Source organism: Ailuropoda melanoleuca, chromosome 13 (genome assembly GCF_002007445.2).
Source record: "Ailuropoda melanoleuca isolate Jingjing chromosome 13, ASM200744v2, whole genome shotgun sequence".
In the NCBI taxonomy this organism is placed as follows: domain Eukaryota; kingdom Metazoa; phylum Chordata; class Mammalia; order Carnivora; family Ursidae; genus Ailuropoda; species Ailuropoda melanoleuca.
Window position 1 is genome coordinate 40,623,405 of NC_048230.1, and position 17,977 is coordinate 40,641,381.

The 17,977-nt window shown below is 59.9% G+C and overlaps 2 protein-coding genes across 7 annotated transcripts in view; one reads left to right on the plus strand and one right to left on the minus strand.

The window, feature by feature from the left end:
• SPHK1 (sphingosine kinase 1) overlaps positions 1-3,466 on the plus strand; it is a 4,729-nt gene extending 1,263 nt beyond the window's left edge. For 2 of the 5 annotated variants that reach the window (XM_034641628.1, XM_034641630.1), the window contains exons 2-6: positions 1,005-1,208; positions 1,559-1,711; positions 1,794-1,888; positions 1,977-2,092; positions 2,377-3,466. In XM_034641628.1, coding sequence (XP_034497519.1) covers positions 1,005-1,208; positions 1,559-1,711; positions 1,794-1,888; positions 1,977-2,092; positions 2,377-3,166 — 1,358 coding nt within the window. In that variant the 3' untranslated portion in view covers positions 3,167-3,466. The other 3 variants (XM_034641629.1, XM_034641631.1, XM_034641627.1) reach the window with 3 other exon arrangements.
• Positions 3,467-4,304: 838 nt separating this feature from the next.
• UBE2O (ubiquitin conjugating enzyme E2 O) overlaps positions 4,305-17,977 on the minus strand; it is a 52,978-nt gene continuing 39,305 nt past the window's right edge. The window contains exons 3-18 of one of the 2 annotated variants that reach the window (XM_034641626.1): positions 17,807-17,917; positions 15,697-15,794; positions 15,210-15,273; positions 14,421-14,564; positions 13,882-13,991; positions 13,667-13,742; positions 12,878-13,350; positions 12,362-12,516; positions 11,991-12,103; positions 11,782-11,910; positions 11,021-11,110; positions 9,301-9,997; positions 8,904-9,040; positions 6,834-7,037; positions 6,679-6,736; positions 4,305-6,518 (exon numbers count right to left, since the gene is read on the minus strand). In XM_034641626.1, coding sequence (XP_034497517.1) covers positions 5,848-6,518; positions 6,679-6,736; positions 6,834-7,037; positions 8,904-9,040; positions 9,301-9,997; positions 11,021-11,110; positions 11,782-11,910; positions 11,991-12,103; positions 12,362-12,516; positions 12,878-13,350; positions 13,667-13,742; positions 13,882-13,991; positions 14,421-14,564; positions 15,210-15,273; positions 15,697-15,794; positions 17,807-17,917 — 3,330 coding nt within the window. In that variant the 3' untranslated portion in view covers positions 4,305-5,847. Of the gene's footprint in view, positions 6,519-6,678; positions 6,737-6,833; positions 7,038-8,903; positions 9,041-9,300; positions 9,998-11,020; positions 11,111-11,781; positions 11,911-11,990; positions 12,104-12,361; positions 12,517-12,877; positions 13,351-13,591; positions 13,743-13,881; positions 13,992-14,420; positions 14,565-15,209; positions 15,274-15,696; positions 15,795-17,806; positions 17,918-17,977 lie in introns of both variants that reach the window. The other variant, XM_034641625.1, reaches the window with a different exon arrangement.

Consider the following 17,977-nt stretch of genomic DNA (forward strand, 5'->3'; position numbering starts at 1 on the left):
GCGCGTGGCCGCGTCCCGGGACCCAGCCAAGCGTCTGCGCGTGGCCGAGCCGCGGTCGCTGGCGGTGCCGAAGGCGGCGCGGTGATGCCGGGGGCGGGCAGGCCCAGGCCACACCAGGCGCCGGTTCCACCCCCGCGAGCGCGGGGAGCGCGGGGTGTGGCCAGGCCGGGCGGAGAGGCACAGCGCCCTCCCCGCACCGCGGCTCCTGGCGGCGAAGTTGAGCTAAAAGTTTGAGGCCAGAGGTGGAGAGGCTGTGCAGTCAGCATTAGTCCGGCGCTCCGGCTGTCGCTCAGACGCGGGGCCGAGCCCGGGACGAGCCGAGTTCCGCCCTAGGCCACTGTAGGGAACCGAGGTGGCACCTCCCCAGCAAACCGGACCGACTGGGTAGGGCCGCCCGCCCTGCCTTCTCGCGGCTCATGGCTCCTAGGCGCCCACTCGGCGCTCCTCGGAGGGAGGCGGCTCGGGCTCAGCCCTCGCGCGACCCCGGCGCTGCTCCCACAAGCGAGGCGCGCGTCCCGGCAGCGCTGCCGGGCTTTGGGAGGCGCGTGCGGCGACCCCCGCCGCTCTGGAGCTCGGGGTAGTGGACCCAGCCACCGGGCCGGCTCTGGGCGGAGATCGCTCGCGCCGAACTTCGTGCCCTGCGATGTCAGCTCAAGTTCTGGCATTTTTACGCAACTGCCCCCCTCCCCCTGGCAGTCCCGGGGAGGGGGTGAGAAGCTGGTGCGACCGAGAGAGCCGCGGGGCTCTGACTCATCGTCGGGCCGGAACCCGACGCCCCTGAGAGGAGAGCCCCCAGGAAGAGACCCTTCGCCTCTGCGGGTGGGGCCTCAGTTCTAGGACAGGAGGGCTCGTGGTGGCACTAGACCTCGGCTCTCTGGACCTCTCGGAGGACTAGGCGATGCCCGAGCGCGCGGCTTCCCGCGCGTGGTCCGAGGATCTAGCTGGGCGCTCCCCACCTCAGGGGGCCGCTCCGGACTCCGCCAGCGCTGTTTCCTCTCCCTCAGATCCCGCAGCGGCAGGGGATGACTCGGGTGCCTCCACGGCCCCGGCTCCGGGCGGGGAGGGCGAGCCCCTCAGCCGGCACCGCGACGCCCGCCTGGGCAGCACCGATAAGGAGCTGAAGGCAGGAGCCGCCGCCGCGGGCAGCTCCGCGACAGCGCTGGGGACGCCCTGGCAGCGGGAGCCGCGGGTCGAGGTTATGGATCCAGGTTTGTGGTCTCCCGGTGGGGAAGGGCTGTGTGTGGGGGGCGGTTCTCTTCCTCCCTTGCCAGGAAGAATGGGCTGAGTCCGCCGGGCCGAAGAGAGGGGCTGGGGACACTCGAAACACTTTTCCCGACGAAGCCAGAAGCTGGCCTGGCCCGAGCGAGAGACCGGGGTATCAAGGGCACGGTGCTCCCTCCTGGAGCTCCCCACTGGAGGCCGCTGCCTCCTGCCAGGCTCTGTTGGATCAATTACCAGGGGATTTCAGGCCCCACGTTTCCACCCCAGTACCCCTGTTGTGATCCGCGGCCCCCTAGTGGCCGGTTGGGGACGCGGCCTTTGGGGCTTGTTTTTCCAGCGGGCGGCGCCGGGAGCCTGCTGCCCAGGCCCTGCCGCGTGCTGGTTCTGTTAAACCCGCGCGGAGGCAAGGGCAAGGCGCTGCAGCTCTTCCGCAGCCACGTGCAGCCTCTGCTGGTCCAAGCCGATGTCTCCTTCACGCTCATGCTAACTGGTGAGTGCCTCCCCGAGGGGTGGCAGGGAGCACCCCCTGCCAGGGCCCCCCAGACCCCCGTGGCCACCCTGTCTCTCCACAGAGCGGCGGAACCATGCTCGGGAGCTGGTGCGGGTTGAGGAGCTGGGGCGCTGGGATGCGCTGGTGGTCATGTCTGGAGACGGGCTGATGCATGAGGTGAGGCCCGAGGGGAGGGACTGGGTGTGGGGCTGGGGGACGTGCTACCCAGGCTGAGCCCCCCACCCCCACCCCTGTGCTCCACCAGGTGGTGAATGGGCTCATGGAGCGGCCAGACTGGGAGACTGCCATCCGGAAGCCCCTGTGTAGCCTCCCAGCTGGCTCTGGCAATGCACTGGCAGCTTCTTTGAACCATTATGCCGGGTGAGAGCCTAGGGTCAGAGTGGGCCTCAGTTTCCCCTCAGTGCCGCTCTCCTGCCAGGTTTTCTTTTCTGAGTTCCCATATACTGGCGTAACCTCTATTCCCTCTTCTCTGGAGCCTCTGCCCTCAGTTCTGGGGCCCTCTCTGGGTGACTCCAGCTGCTCCATCTGTCATTCGACGCCCTAGGGACCCAGTGTCGCTCTGCCCGCTGCAAGTCCCCAGGCAGAGGAAAGGGTGGATGCGTGAGGCTTCATGCCCGGCTCCGTCTGACCTCTCTCCCCTGCAGCTACGAGCAGGTGACTAATGAGGACCTCCTGACCAACTGCACACTGCTGCTGTGTCGCCGGCTGCTGGCGCCCATGAACCTGCTGTCACTGAGGACGGCCTCGGGGCTGCGCCTCTTCTCCGTGCTGAGCCTGGCTTGGGGCTTCATCGCTGACGTGGATCTGGAGAGTGAGAAGTTTCGGCGTCTAGGGGAGATGCGCTTCACTCTGGGCACCTTCCTGCGCCTGGCGGCCCTGCGAGTCTACCAGGGCACGCTGGCCTACCTCCCTGCAGAAAGGGTAGTCTCCCAGGTGCCTGCCCCCCCTGCCGTGGAGCGCCAGGACCAGCAGGGTCCCACGGATGCCCACCTTGTACCCCTGGAGGAGCCGGTGCCCCCGCACTGGACTGTGGTCCCGGAGCAGGACTTCGTGCTCGTGCTGGCGCTGCTGCACTCCCACCTGGGCAGCGAGATGTTTGCGGCCCCCATGGGCCGATGTGCGGCCGGCACCATGCATCTCTTCTATGTGCGGGCAGGCGTGTCTCGGGCCATGCTGCTGCGCCTCTTCCTGGCCATGGAGAAGGGGAGGCACATGGACTGTGACTGTCCCTACTTGGTGTACGTGCCTGTGGTTGCCTTCCGCCTGGAGCCCAAGGACGGGAAGGGTGTGTTTGCTGTGGATGGCGAGTTGATGGTCAGCGAGGCTGTGCAGGGCCAGGTGCACCCAGACTACGTCTGGATGGTCAGTGGCTGCATGGAGCCCCCACCCAGCCAGAAGCCTCAGCAGGGACCACCTCCAGGCGAGCCTTTATGACTCCGTGGGCCTTGCCGTGCCTTAGCCTACTTGGTCAGCTCGGAGCTCAGGGACCCTCCACAATTTTCCCCCAGGACCGGAGGGCCTGTTCACAGCTCATGTGGTGGGGAGGAGGACCCCTGAAGATGGTGGGAAGGTGGAGGCTGTGCTCTGGAAGAACAGGCTCTGCCTAGCAAAGGCCAGAATGAGGCTCTGGGCCAGCCCTGCTGGTTGGGCCTCCCTGCCTATGGAAGCCACTCCCATTTTGTTTCTGGGAGCCCAACCCAATGAATCAAATACAAATAAAGTGACATTCCCACACTACTGGTCTTATCCTAGGTGTTGGGGAGGGAGTGGGTCTTGTTCCTGCCAGGGCTCAACTTCACATCAGTGATGCCCAGTGGTGGGCCTTGGATTGGCCAATGCATGGTACTAAGTTCTGGTGTCATTTTGGTGGTGGGCAAAGGACCAGGGCTAGTCCAGGCTTTTTTTTTTTTTTTGCAGGGGTTAGGGTCCTCCCCCAATGACTGTACCACCTGAGGCCTGGGAGAAGCCAGGGAGCTCCGCCAACTGCCTAACCCCACGTGGAAGACAAACTCAGGGCTAGTATGTCTTACTTAGGGCCACATGGCCGGCTGCTCTCAGTGAGGAGGGAAAAGTTCTCTGATTTCAGGGGCATTAGGGTAATGAGCAAGGAGCAACAAAGTCACGATGGCAGGCTGTTGTTCCCTCTTGGAAAGGAGTCTGTTATCCCTGCAGTGAGGGCTCCAGGGCTCCCCCAACCTCCTCTGTCCTACCATGCCAGGTCCTCCTGGGCGGGTGTTAAAAGGAAGCAGCAGGGAGGGGCGGATACCAGGCCCCCAACCTGGTAACCATTTTGGCTTAAAGGCCAGGCCAGGTGCTTCTATGCGGGCCCCCCCTCAGCATCTGGAGGAATGGAACACAAGCCCTGCCCCCGAACAAGAGCGCGGACCCCGAGAATGAGAGCCTGGCTCCCAGCCCCCAGGACGCCCGCGACTGCAGACGCTCAAGGCGCAAACGCGGAAGGCACAGACGCGGAGCGGCTGTGGTGGAAGGTGCTGGTGCCGGTGAACCTTCCCGGCAACGCGGAGGGACGGTGAGGTGCCCTGGAGGGCAAGAAAGGCAGCAGAGCCCAGAGGAACGGCAGAGGCAGGTTTAATGGCACCACCTAGTCTGTTTTGTACATTGTAATGAGCCAAACAAAAAAAATGCAAGTAAAAAAAAAGTTTAATCACACAGCACTTTATACAGATATCTTAAGCAGTAGGCATTCACATCTCCACATGAACAACGCACTGGGAAGCACAGCCCCACCAGCCACTCTGGATGGTTCTCAAACAAGATCCGGACTCAGGGCTCCACGTGCCGCGGCTCGTCCCTCCCGCGGCTGCAGCCCGCCGGTCACGGCACAAGTGTGCAGCCGGCTTAAGGCGGACACGACGCATCATGCTTTGGCTTTTTTTTTTTTTTGTCTTTTTTTCTAGTAAGAGTTAATATCTTTGCTTTTGAGATTTATTTTCTTTCAACCTTAAATATTACATACATACACCAAAATTACATAGCTGCGATGTGCTCAACAGTATCCTCTTAACCTGGAGCTTCACATTATCAAAAGCTTAGAAAACGTGTAAACCTCTGGGCCTGTCTCTGCGAGGGAGGAGAACCCGTCGGCCCCCTCTCTCTCCCCGGATGGAGCCTGCAGAGTTTGTAAGCAACGGGAGGCCGCGTGGGGCTGGCGCCTTCCTTCTGTGTTCAGTGAGCTACGGGCCACCTCCCGGGGCTAGCATTTGATAGCAGGAGGGGCAGAGCGAGCGAGAGAGGCCCTAGCACTGGCCCCGGCCTTATGCGCGCTGCTGCTCGGCCTTCTGGGGCCCCACGGTGGGGCTGAGCAGGCAGCGGACCTGCGGCAGGTCCAGCCCAACGGGCGAGGCCGGAATGCCAGAGCAAGGCACCTACCGCTGTTTTTCCAGCAGCTCCCCAGTCCTCATTCCGTGTCACATGGGAGGGCCGCCACCTCTGCTGCGTGTCCCCCTGAACCCAGCCTGGTCCCAACCTCTCTTAGAGAGCAAGTTCAACAGGCCTGAGGGTTACCCTGTGGGAAATGGTCCAGAGCAGAGCCAGGAGTCGGTGACAGCAGCTCCAACTCCCCAGCTGGGGGGACAAGGGAGGGCCGGTAGCGGTGGCAGCAGGGGGGCCTGGGAATGGGGAAGCTACAGGGGCGCTGGAGAGGTTGACAGGGACTGGGGGAACTGCTGGAGCAACCCACACTTCATGCAAGGCACATCCACTCATCCTGCTGCTGGGCTGCACGGCGCGCGGGCCCAAAGAGAGCCCCCACGTCAGGCCCTAGGCAGACCCCACCTCTGACCCGAGATGGGGACAGCAAGGGAGCAAGCGCTGGGACTCTCTGCCTGGGTGACAAGTGGAAAATCAGCAACAGGTTTCAGAGTCTCTCCGCCACAGGGGACCGGCCTGTTGAAAGATCGCTTCGGCAAAGAAACGGCAGCATCTCAAGAAACTTCTTGCACTTCGGCGTCAACTCACCTTGGGGACAGGGCAACGAGGGGCTTTTGCATTGGGGACAAAGGAGAAAACGGGAAGACGGGCGATTCCAGGGGAGGGAGTGAGTGGGCAGCAGCTGGCCTCTCCCCACGTGACGTTCCTTCCTCGAGGGCAGGCGGCTACTTGTCCTCTGTGCTCTCAGGCATGCCCGCCTCCAGCAGAGCGGCCCGGAACTGCGTCAGGACACCCCGGACACTCTTGATGAAGCCCTTAGACAGTGGGAAGAGCGGGAAGCCGATGTCAGGGTAGCCGCTCTTCTCCGGCAAGAAGCTCCGGTAGCTCTTTCTCCGCTTCTTTGGTTTGACGCTGGGTGGCGCCGGGGCGTCTGGCGCCGCCTCCGAAGTCTGGTCTGTGCGGTCCCTGCTAGCTGAGGCCAGGCCCTGGGCGCCGCCCTCCGAGTCTGAGCCCTGGGAGGCCTCTCCGGTGGCCAGCCCTCCGTCCTCAGGTTCTTCTCGGCCGTAGTCGGAGAGCTCGGCCACAGCAGGCGGCTCCGGGGAGCTGCTGTCCTTGGGGATCCCGTTGGGCAGCGCCTGGGCCCTCTCCAGCAGGGCGTGGGTTTCCAGCCAGGACTCGATGCGGTTCACCAGCCGCCAGCCGCCAGTACGGAAGTGCTGCCGGATCTCCTGCTCGAAGACCTCGGGGGGCCGCCGCACCAGCTGGGTCATGGACTGCACCACGCGGATGAGCGCCATTTCGTTGTAGCAACGACTGTTCTCGTACCCCTCCTGCAGGCCCCGGTCGCTGTCGAAGCCTGCTTCATTGTAGTATGGTTCATTCACCAGGATTAGACCTGGGGGGACAGGGGATGGGGGGGGAGCCCATTAGGACTGGCCTGAGGACCCCCAGAGGGCAGCCAGAGCTACAGGTGGGACGTGGAGGACATAAAGGCCAGTGTCACCATACCCTCCGGCAGCTCTCCCCGCCACCGCCCCCCACCCTGCTCACCGTACCTTGGATAGAGATGAGCACCTGGAGAAGGCTGGATTTGCTCGTCCACCTCTCCGTCCCCTGAAACACACACAAACAGCACGATCACCTCTGTCCCAGACACCTGCCCGCGACCAGCTGTCCTTCCACCCCGGCTGGGTGTTGGCACTGTACTCACCTTTCCAATCCAGGTGCCCAGCAGGCTGACACACACCTTCCCATTGTCATACAGGTTCGGGTTCAGGCGGCCACTGCACTGGGAGAGGTAGCAAAAGTGGGGGGGCACGGCTGGGTAGATGTTGGGGAGCTGGATGTCAAACAAGTAGAGGCCATCCTCGTAGGGGGTGCGAGTGGGGCCCTTGATTAGGGCCGAGAAGAGGTCCTGCAGGGAGGGAAGGCTGGGGTTGGTGGGGGCTTCTGCACATGATGCCTGTGTGGATCCGAGGGGGGTGGGGGGAGAACAGCACCCAGGGATTCCACACACACCAGCTACGGAGAAGCTAAATGGAAACAACTCTGTGTGAGCCTACGCGGCATCTTTTAACTCCTGGGATAAATGGAATTATCCAAACTCGGTTTTATTTTACCAGGTGTTTTTCATCGTAAATCATTACTTTTAAGTTTGATTCCTTAAAACACCTGCCTGACCTCCACTCCCATCCAGGCCAATAACAATTACAACTAGTCAGAAGATGAAAGAACATTCCAGGGTGGCAAGGCTCCACTCGCTTTTAGGGAACCAGAGGGACAGGGGATCTGGAACTCCAGTGGAAATGCTGGCAGGCCACCAAACAAACTCAGGTCATTAAGTCATCGGGGAGACTCCCCACAGATGTTCGAAATCTGTGTATCAGGCGTGCGGGGGTGGCGTCAACTGCTGAGAGCAATGCGTGTGGCACTGCGTGATGCACAAACAGCGAGGGCCGAGGACTGACTGGAAGGACAGAACCCTGGTGCCACCCTCGGGCCTCAAGGCAAGTACTACTCCCCTGTCCCTCCAAGTGAGACTTGGAGAAAATGCCATTTCCTTCTTCTCTCAGCAGAGCTGAGACAGGTTGGAATTTTCAAAAGTTTTACGAAAACTCAAGAAAAAGCAAAAGTGTCACTAAGAACCCTGAGTGGGGGGATGGGGTAACCGGGTGACGGGCATTAAGGAGGGCACGTGATGGAATGAGCTCTGGGTGTTACACACCACTGACGAATTACTGAACTCTACCTCTGAAACTAATAATACGTTCTACGTTAACTGAGTTTAAATAAATAAAATAAAGACGGGTGTCTGGGTGCTCAGTCGTTAAACGTCTGCCAGGGTCCTGGGATCGAGCCCCATGTTGGGCTCCCTGCTCAGAGGGGAGTCTGCTTCTCCCTCTCCCACTCCCCCTGCTTGTGTTTCCTATGTCGCTGTCTCTCTGTCAAATAAATCTTAAAAATAAATTAATTAATTAAATTAAAAAAGGAAAAAAAAGAAAAAAGAACCCAAGCAGCGCCTCTCTTCTGTCCTGTGGCCCCTCTGACCAGGGCTGGGCTGCAGCTGGGGCCCGGGTCAGACTCCAGTTCAGTGTCTCGCACAGCGCACAGCAGGGGCCTGGTGGAGGTGTTGACCAAACGGGTGACAGATGGACCGGGCTGGCCTGTGCCTGGAACGAGGAGGCACTCACACCGCCTCCGGCAGCATGACTCAACCCTGGGCCCAGGCCGCGGAGAGAGGAGTGGAGAATGCAGTGGGACATGGCCACGTGGGGGGATACTAGTCTGTAGCCACAAGAGAATGAACTAGACCAAGATGCACCAACATCAAGGTCTCAAAAGTGACCCTACTGAGTAAAAGAAGCAAACTACAGATGACGTGTATAATGACGGGCTGTTCACGTCAGACAAGTCACACAAAATAACGTTCCTGATGACGCAGGAGAATGAGAAATCACAAAAAAAGGTCTTCTGTAGTGAGACCCAGAACTCCTAAAGTCATGACGCCTAGGGGCTGGGTGAGGACTGGTCAAGGACGTTAGCTTTTCTGTAATGTTCTAATATTTCAAAAGAACAGTACTCAGGTAATAATTGTGTACTTTAAAACTAACTTTTAAAAGGAAGTGGGACTCTTCCCCTTCCCCCGACTGAGCCTGTCTCCTGCCCTGTGAGGAGTGTGGGTGGCCTCTCAGGTGCTGCTCAGTCCTGGGGCTCCAGGAGCTCAAAGCCAGCTGCCTCTGGGGTACCAAGCGCCCGCACCAGCCCGCCCCTGGCTACTTGCCATTCTATCCTCGAAAGTCTTGACCATGATGCCATCGGGCAGCGAGGTAGCCAGCAGCGCCATCTCCTTCCGCACTGTGCTGAAGAACTTCTTGGCTTCTGGCGGCTGGAACTCAATTTTCTTAAAAGAGTGATTTGCTAGAAGGGGAAAAAAGAAGGGTCAATCCCTAACGGCAAGACCCGAGAGCTCTACCTGGAAAGACAGCTGCCGCCCTTGGGAAGCGTGGGCCTGGAGGGAGCAGCTGCTGGGTGCGCCCCCCAGGCAGGCGAGTAACCCCACACGCTTTGCACCCACTAGCCAGGCATCCGCCCCAGTGACCACACTGGGGAAATGGTTTCCTCCCCTCAGACGGCAGCTGGGTGCTGGGAAGGGACTGGCACAGACGAGGTGAACTCACAGGGCGCGAACTCCAGCACTGAGAAGACCTCGCCCTTCGCACTGGTGAAGGTGACTCCAGGCTTGCCGCCGCACTGCTGACAGAGCACCGGGGTCTCGCTGGGCCACTCGGCCTTCACAGGTGACTGCCCTTCGGGCTTGTCCTCCTTGCGCTCTGTGTCCGGCATTGCCTCCATCTTCTCCTCCTCTGCAATGGCCACATTGTCCAGAGTCTTCTTGAGATTTTCCTGCAGTTTCTTGATGTCATCTAGAAACTTCTTCTCCCGAGTGGGTTTCTCAGGCTCCACGGTGGGGGAGGTGGGTGAGCCTGTCAGAAGCTGCTCCACGGTCATGTTCTTAAGGCTCTCCAGGATCTTGATGGCCTCTTTCAACTCCCGGAAGCTCTTTGGGGGCCCGTCCTTGCCAGCCTTCTCCATCAGCCCAGCCACGGGCGCAGCCATGGCCACAGCCCCCTGAATGGCGGCCGTGGCAGCCTCTTCGCTGATCACCACCCCCTTGTCCTCCTCCGGGGCTGCCGGCTGCTCGGTAGGTGCGATGGGGGGCTCCTCGATCTTGGGGTGCTCCTCCTCCACCAGCCCATTGTCGGTCTCCCAGCTGTCACTGTCGTCTTCCCACTCATCCGAGGACGCCCCGCTGGTGCTGCCTTCCACCGAGTCGTAGTCTGACTCCTCGATCTCGGACTCAATGTTGTACAGGTGCTGGGGGCAGACGGGCACAGGCGGTTCAGAGGCTCTGCTGGGCTCCGGGGCGGACCCCGACCCTCAGAGCTGATGGTGACGGGGTGCACTGAGGCCTCAGCAGGCCCCTTCCACCCTTTCCCCCTTTCCTGCTCTGGACTCTGCAGCTGGGCCTCTCTGTGTGAGGTGGCCCCTGGGTCTCTGGGAGGTGCCTCTGCCTGCCCCACACCCGCCGCAGGGCTTGAAGTCCCAGCCAGCAGCCAAGGGCTGTTCCAGCCTCCTCTGCCCCCGTGTGTACTGGCCACCATAAGCCCTTGGTGGCAAATCCAACCCTACCCTGAGGATTCGGTTCAGCCACCTCTGTGCGGCTGCGCCGGGAGCTGAGAACATGCGATAGGATGGGGAGGCTCGGCAGAGCTGGCCTGCGTCACATCCTGTTCCCGTATTCCTGGAATGGCCGCCTGGACCAAGGGGTGAGCCACTCCCTCCCCCACCCCTTGAAGGGGCCAGGAGAGGGGAGTTGGGAAGTAAGGATCAGCTCAAACAAGGGGGCAAAGAAATGGTACTGAGAACACCTTAGCTGCTCAGAACCCATCAGCAGGGGCTGGGACTGGGGCCGGCTCTTCTCCTTTCTCTTTCTGATCTGGGGAAGTTTTCCTAGGAGTGTTTGTGGGAAAGGCTCTATCTCCTAGAGGAAGCAACCTGTGTTTCTTAGCATAGTGAGATGGGGACGCAGGCAAACCCAGAGGGCTTGTGACAATCTGCACACACCTGGCAACCTGGGGAGCCTTCCGGGAGGGGCAAGACTAGGGGCCAGTGTGGGCTGCCCCTCTGCTCTCCTGCCTTCCACCCCCACCCCAGAGCTTGGCATGTAATACCCCCTTCCTCTCAGGCTCTCCCTGAGATCCAAACACCCAAAAGAAGACACCCTCACCAGGAAGATGTGAGAACCTATCCTGTCCCTTGAGCAGGGACAGGGGATAGGCCATGGCTCCCAGCCCAGCTGCCCCAGCTGTGAGCCAACTGGTCTGGGCAGGGGCTCACCTGGGGCAGAATGATGGTCTTTGAGTTGTCAGCCCACACCACCTCCACCTTGCTGCTGACGTCCACACGGGCCACCTGGCCGACTGATGGCTGCAGGGCAAACAGGACAGACAGGGTCAAGGGAGCAGCTGAGGGGTGAGGGCCAGAGCACCTCCAAAAGGGAGCCCTGGCAATGGGTGACAAGGGTGAGGCCGTGAGAAGGGAAGGGACGTGGGTGCCAGCCAGAGGCCACATGTGGTGAGCAGCTCAAGCGTGGGACCCTCCAGTTCCAACATGGGCAGTCGAGGGTACAAGCACCTACTAACTCCTTTCCTTTCCTACTCCTAGCATTCTCCTCTCACCAGACTTCCTGACACTCTCAGAATGGGGTCCCTGTGTGGGACATTTTTTCCTACTCTTTCTCTGCTTGATCCCATGCATTGGTCCCATCCCCTCACCAGGGCCCAGCTCAGATGCCACCTCCCAAGCCTCTCCTGTGCCCTATAGCACTCAGGACAGGAGTTGAACTAAATGGAGCCACCAGGGCTCAGGGAGCAGCTATGTGAAGCCCGATCCCGACCAGCAGGCGAACCCTTGGGGAGGCGGTCAGGCAGCCCTCCTGGGGAAGGCCCTCGAGGTAGATGTGGAGCCCAGGGGACTTGCAGGTCTGATCTCCTGGAGCCACCTGGTGGCACCTCCAGGGACTGCAGAGGCTGCACGGGAGGCGGAGCAGGGGGGAGGCGGAGCAGGGAGAGACCCCCCAATCTGGCAGGGAGCCACACCTCATCCTCCTTGTGAGGCGCTCCATCCTCAGTATTGCCAATGCGGATGACGATGTCGGTTGTGCGGAATCGGAAGTCAGGGTGGTCAGCAATGTCGTAGACGCTCACATCTTCCTCTTCTCCAATCAGCTGGGGGATAGGATGGGTTGTCACGAGCCCGGGGGCTGGCACTCAGCCACCGTGAAGAAGCGAGGGCCGCACATACTCACCTCCACGTCATCCCCACTTGGCCGCAGCCTGAACCACTTCACCATGCAGGTACGGCCCACGTGGTCCCCAGACTGCACCACACCGTAGACGGCGGGGTCTGGACAGCTCTGGACTGGGGAAACAGAGGAGGGAACGTCTAAGGAGCCCTGATGGTGTCGCCCGCCGCCCGACATCTCAACCGCGGCAGGGCATAGAACCCCAGTGCTCTCTGGCGAGGCTGGGGGAGGCCAGGAAAGGCTGTCCCAGGACTGGAAAAAGTGAGTCACCTTCCAAGGGGGAGTCTCCTCCCTGCCCCCGAGACCTCTGGCCCATCCTTCCCAAGCCCGGCCCAGGCCCTCAGCCCGGCGGCCTTCTCCGGAGCCAGCACTACCTCGCTTGTCCACCACGAAGTCTCCAGGGCAGAATTCGTTGTTGTCCAGGTGATGCACGGGAAAGAGGTCGTTGGAGCGAATGTTGCACTCCACGGAGCCGTCCTGCCACATGACGTCTGCCGAGGTCATGGTGGTCACCACCTCCACGGCCACCCTGCAGGTGTGGTGCAAGCAGCCAGCCAGGCCACACGAAACAGGCGGAAGGAAGACAAACAGGTCCACACGTGCTCACCTACACCTTCTCTGCCTGGCAGCTTCTGAGAAAGGTCTCATCTGGGAGAGCTCAGTGAATGTGGTCCCAGAGGCCAGACTTGGGCCGGTGCCACCATGCCACCTGCCACCCCACTCCCAGATCTCTCCTTCCCACCCAGGCCAACCCCAGGCACCTATACCGCCTCGGCTGGGCGCCCCCGAGCCTGCAGAGGGCTTGCAGATTGGGCGTGCGTGTGCAGGCGCCAAGGGACAGCCTCAGCTGGACACTCGGCCAGGAGGGAAAGGGTGCCCTCTGGGTTTACCTGTCCCCCGGCTTAAAGTCACGAGTGATTTTATTCTTCTTCCGCTTGTGTTTTCGCTTTAAGTTCTTGATGGACAAGGGGATGCTCTTTTTTCTACTTGTGCCGCTGCCACTCTGGGAGGAGGTGGTGGAGCTGGCAGAGGAGGTCACCGAGCTGGTGTCATCCGTGTCATCAGCAGCCTCATCATCCGCGTCCTGCTCTGCTGAGTGGAGCCTGTCGTCGCCACCTTCCTTCAGCAGGAAGGGAGGCAGCTGCTCCCCCGTGTCCTGGGCCTCCTCTGAGCCCTCGTCATGCATTTCCACCGGGCTGGCGGACCCATCGGGTGTCTCCTCAGGGCTGACGGACCCCGTTTCACTCTTGGCTTTGGCCCCTCCTTTCTTTCCTGGGTCCTCCACGGAATGGTCTTTGGAGCACTGGGTGTCCGGGGAGCAGGACATGATTCTCACAACCTGCTTCTTCAACAGGCGCTTCACCTGAGGGCAGAGCAGGGAGGACCCGGGCTGTGGAGCCGCAGGGCCACCAGGGCCCCACCCTGGGCATGTGGGACACCCAGGCAGCCTGGGGGGAGGGGGGCAGCTATACACACCTAGGTGGCCTGCAAGGGTGATCAGGGCTGCCCCCCAAGGCCTAAAGCACAGACTGTCCTTCCTGGCTGTGGAAATAGCTCAAGGCCAGTTCCTCAAACGCCCACCGATCCCAACCCCAAGGACATACCTTCTTGGCCATAGAGCCCTCCCCCTGGGCGCAGTGTTTTTCTGGACATTCACAGGCAATCTTGGCCGGCTCTACCTTGGCTGGGAAGACATACAGACAGCGCTCCCCAAGCTGCCGCTGAGCATGGTCAAAGCATCCGAGACGCTTCACCCTGGGAGGGAGAGGAGAAGTGGGGACGGGGCCAAAGATGATCTCAGCCCCCCCCCCCAACCCTGCATCTACGACTTTGGCCCAGAGACTTGCTCAGGGCATGCCGCTGGCGCTGGAGCGGGCACGCTGGAGCCACTCACCTGCCTAGGTTTTCCTGGGTAATGACAGAGGGCGGGGGGCTGACGCTGTCCGTGCCCCCTGGACAGAAACTCTTGGTGATCCATGTGACTTTTAGCTCTACAACCTGCACCTGGGGATGGTGGGTGGGACAGGACCTTAGTCAGCAGCTTAACAGTTCTCTTAGTTAAGCAGCTGCCCAGAGCCCACCTGACCTCCAGAGCAGAAAGCGGGTCATCATAGCACAGCCCCAAGGATGACACCCCCAGAGCAGGCTCCACTTGTGACATCTAGTCTCACCCCAGGGATCACCACCATCAGGGCCCAGCGGATCTGCCCCTCACCACCGTCCCACCTTGCTCCATCTGGGTCGGTCAGGCGAGGGGTCATCTGCCTAGCAGTCACCCCATGACCACGCCCTGGCTTCCCTTTATTTCGAGCCCTTTCAGATCAACAGGGCTAAAGAGCAGGGCTTAGCCCTTGGAACCGCCGACGAAGGAGTGCGCAGAAGCTCAGCTCCAGGGCATGATGGCCGAGGACACGGCCCCACCCCAGCCCCTACCTCTTCCACCACCACTCGGAATTTGCTTTTGGTGCTGAGCACAGGCTTGACCCCTGACAGCCACTGGACGCTAGAGAAGATCTTGGCGGGGCCAATGAGTACCTGGCCCGGGTAGAAGCCATAGGAATCATCAAAGAAGAGACCCTGCAGGGTTTGGGGCCAGAGGAAAAGTCCTTGTGAGTGGCGCCTCCTGGGCCGGTGCTCTCTGCATCCACCCCTTCCCTCACCTCACACCTGCATGCCCCCACCCCCCCACGCTGACACAGACCCCAGGGCTCCAGAGCAGCGCCTCTCAAACTGAAAGAGCATATAAATCACCCAGAGAGCTTATGAGAATGCACATCTGACTCATTCTAACACACTCTCAGGCCATGTGTTGTTGGTCAAGGGTGACACTTCGAGGGCTCTAGAGGGCAGTAGTTCCCAAACCCGTTTGATCTTGTAACCTCCCCCCCGCCCCGCCGCCCCGCATACTTATTTATAAATGGTCACTCATGGCTGTTCTAAAACATCATAGTGTAACGACATAGTGTGCAGACGCTGATGCTGGAGAATGGCTATTTTTTAAAGGATGAGATCAAGTTAACAAAATGCAAACAAAAGTTCTAATACCTTCTGCTTACACCCAGACTTTGAGACCTTCTGGTGTGTGTGTCCCCCCACCCGCCCCGGAGGAGATCACTCTGCCGAGAAGCAGCACTTGCTTAGCCCGCACTGGCGCCAAGCTGTTTGCTAACCAGTCCTCCTTCCTGTCCCCCCAAGAAGCCTGCCTGGGTGGAGCACACGTACAGAGTCACTGACATGGGGGCACACATCGTAGAGCTTGGCGCCATCTTCTGTGTTCATGGAGCACCTGAAACAGTGAACAGGGGCTTGGTTCGCTGGGCACAATGACAGAGTCTCAGGGGAGGCGTGGCCGCCAGGACACACTGTGGTACTGACCGGTATCAAAAGGAGTTATTCGGAGGCATCGATATGCCGGCAGGCCCGAAAACGGGGTGACTCACCACCCACCCACAGCCCAGCCTCTGCACTCGTACAAGCAACTCCCCCAAAACAAACGAGACCCTAACCCATATGGAGTGCTCGCTACCATTAACAAGTGTCTTTCCTAGCAGACACTCTCAGTGAGGCCAGGGCAACAGGAGACCAGTCCAGGGTCAGGCCTGGCGCACCTGCAGCACGGGTCATCACAGGCCCTGGGAGAAAACACCGTCGTCGGCCCCCTCCCCAGGCAGCCCCTGCCCATCGTGGCCCCGTATGCTGCGCCGCGTACCTGGCGCCATTGGACAGCTTCAGGATGATCTGGTTCTTCAAGTCGTAGACCTTCCCCAGCCAGCAGTCATAGGCAATGTAGTCCCCATACATGAAGGGCTGCAGACCAACGGAACGAGGGTGTGAGGGACAGCAGGTGACACTGGTGTGCAGCGCGCCAATTCCTCGCTGCCCCGAGACACAGGAGGAGGGATCCAGATGGCTTCCTGCCTGGGCCGGTCGGTCACTGGCCTACGGAACCGGCTCTCCCCTGAGAGTTCTGTGCTGCACCCCAGCATCCTTTCCCAGGGTGGAGGCGGCGTGGGCGTGGGGCTGCCACGTGGCAACAAGAGAGTCGTGCGGGGGGCCTTGGGGCCTCCAAGGACACAGGACTCTTGGGTGGGAGTGGGCTATGGAGGTGGCAGGTGGACGGTGGTTAATGGACAAATAAGTAAGGTGATAATTAATTAATTAATAAACTGAGGCCATCAAGAGTCCAGCTCCTCGCTGTTGGGGAAGGCGCTCACTGATACAGAAAGGCGGAAGGAGAGGAACTCACATATTTTCCTGTACGTGTTAGAAGAGGTACTGACAAACGCACATGTGCCTACGTGTGTGCGCACATGCATCCCAGTGCTGTCCCGAGTGGCCCCATAGCAATGAACACACCTAGCATACACCCGGATCTTGGTTTCTAAAATACCGTTCTCCTCTGAACAGAACAAAGGCTCTTTGGTCAAATGATTCCAGGGCTGGGTCAGGAAAGATAGAAAGTAAGAAAGTGCTTAAAAAGAAAAAAAGAAAAAAAAGATGGCGGTATGTCAAAAGGACACGGATGTCAGCTCGAAGGGGCTCTTACTGGCCCAATCTGGGAGAATTTAAGCAACAAAACAAATAATGGTACTCATGGGTTATAACCGATTGGACAAAACAGGGATCTCTGAGTCCACACAGATGTTAAAAATGAATGAATAAATGAATGAGACTGAAGGAGCAGCTCTTCCACACAGAATGCCGACTCCTGAAAACGAGGAGGAACACCGGCTTCGTACAGCGGCCCTCAGTGACCCTCAGAACACTGGCTGCCTCGGGGGCGGGGGGTGGCTAACAGAGGCGGGGCCCGCGGATTGGGGTTTCACATGTGACAGGTTGTTGGCACAATCCCGGAGCATCTCCTCACGACGCAGAATCACTTGCAAAGGCGTGAGAGACGACTTCATGGGGATGTGTGGCGACACCAACATGACAAGGACCAGAGTGAACACCCCCACCCCACCCCCACCCTCGCTGTGGCCACTGGACATGCAGGCCAGGAAGGGCTCAAGGTGTCGCTGGGCGGTCCTGCTGAGGATGCAGGTGCCTGAGTCTGGTCGGGAGGTGACATCACAGAGCTCCGGGCTCAGGGTCAGCCAGTGGAATGTACCAGGGTGTGGAGGACAAAGCAAGACTGGGGAGCCGTTCCAGATGAGGAATCAAAGAGCTGACAATGAAATGCAAAGTGTGTTCCTGAATGGAATCCTGGATCAGAGGGGGAGAAAGGATATTGCTGGGACAGCTGAACGGGGTCTGTGGACGGGACAGCAGCGCACCAGTGCTGACTTCCTAAACTGGGGGCCGAGCGCTCCTGTCTGCGGGAAGTCCACACTGTAGTATTCAGGGGCCACGGGGCGTTCTGTCTGTAGCCTGCTTCCCAATGTTTTAGAGAGAAGAGCAGGGAGCGAGAAGGAAATGTGGGGAAGGGAGGTGGAAGGTGATGGGGCAAATGGAGGGAAAGGCTCACAGCTAAGGAACCCAATGACGCAGGGAGCACAGGAACTCACGGCTTTTCCCGAGCTTGAAATCACTTAAAAAAGAAATTAAGGAAGAAATTTGTTTTTCAAAAAGGGAGCATTAGGGAAGAAAGGAAGTGAGGTAATGAAAACCACACCAGCAAACTACGCTGGAGGCATAGGAATGTGTCCCGACCTCACGTCCCAGTAGCCTTCTCGCAAGAGGCGCCACTCGGGCACACACAAGCGGGGCCGCCACGGGGGCCTGCCCGCAAGCTGAGAAGGAGCAGCACTGGTACACGGGCGGAGACCACTGGAGAGCCGGGGGGACATCCGAATAGGCAGGCGGGTGGGGCTGCTCACCCAGATGTGCTGGAGGTCCTTGCTGTTGACGGGATAGATGATGCAGTTGGTGCCGATGAGCTTGACGGCACAGTCGATGCTGACGTCTATCACGGTGCCACACTGACTGTCCTGGGGAGGAGAAGGCATCCAGGCCCAAGCAGGCGCACAGCACCAGCCAGCAGGGGAGAC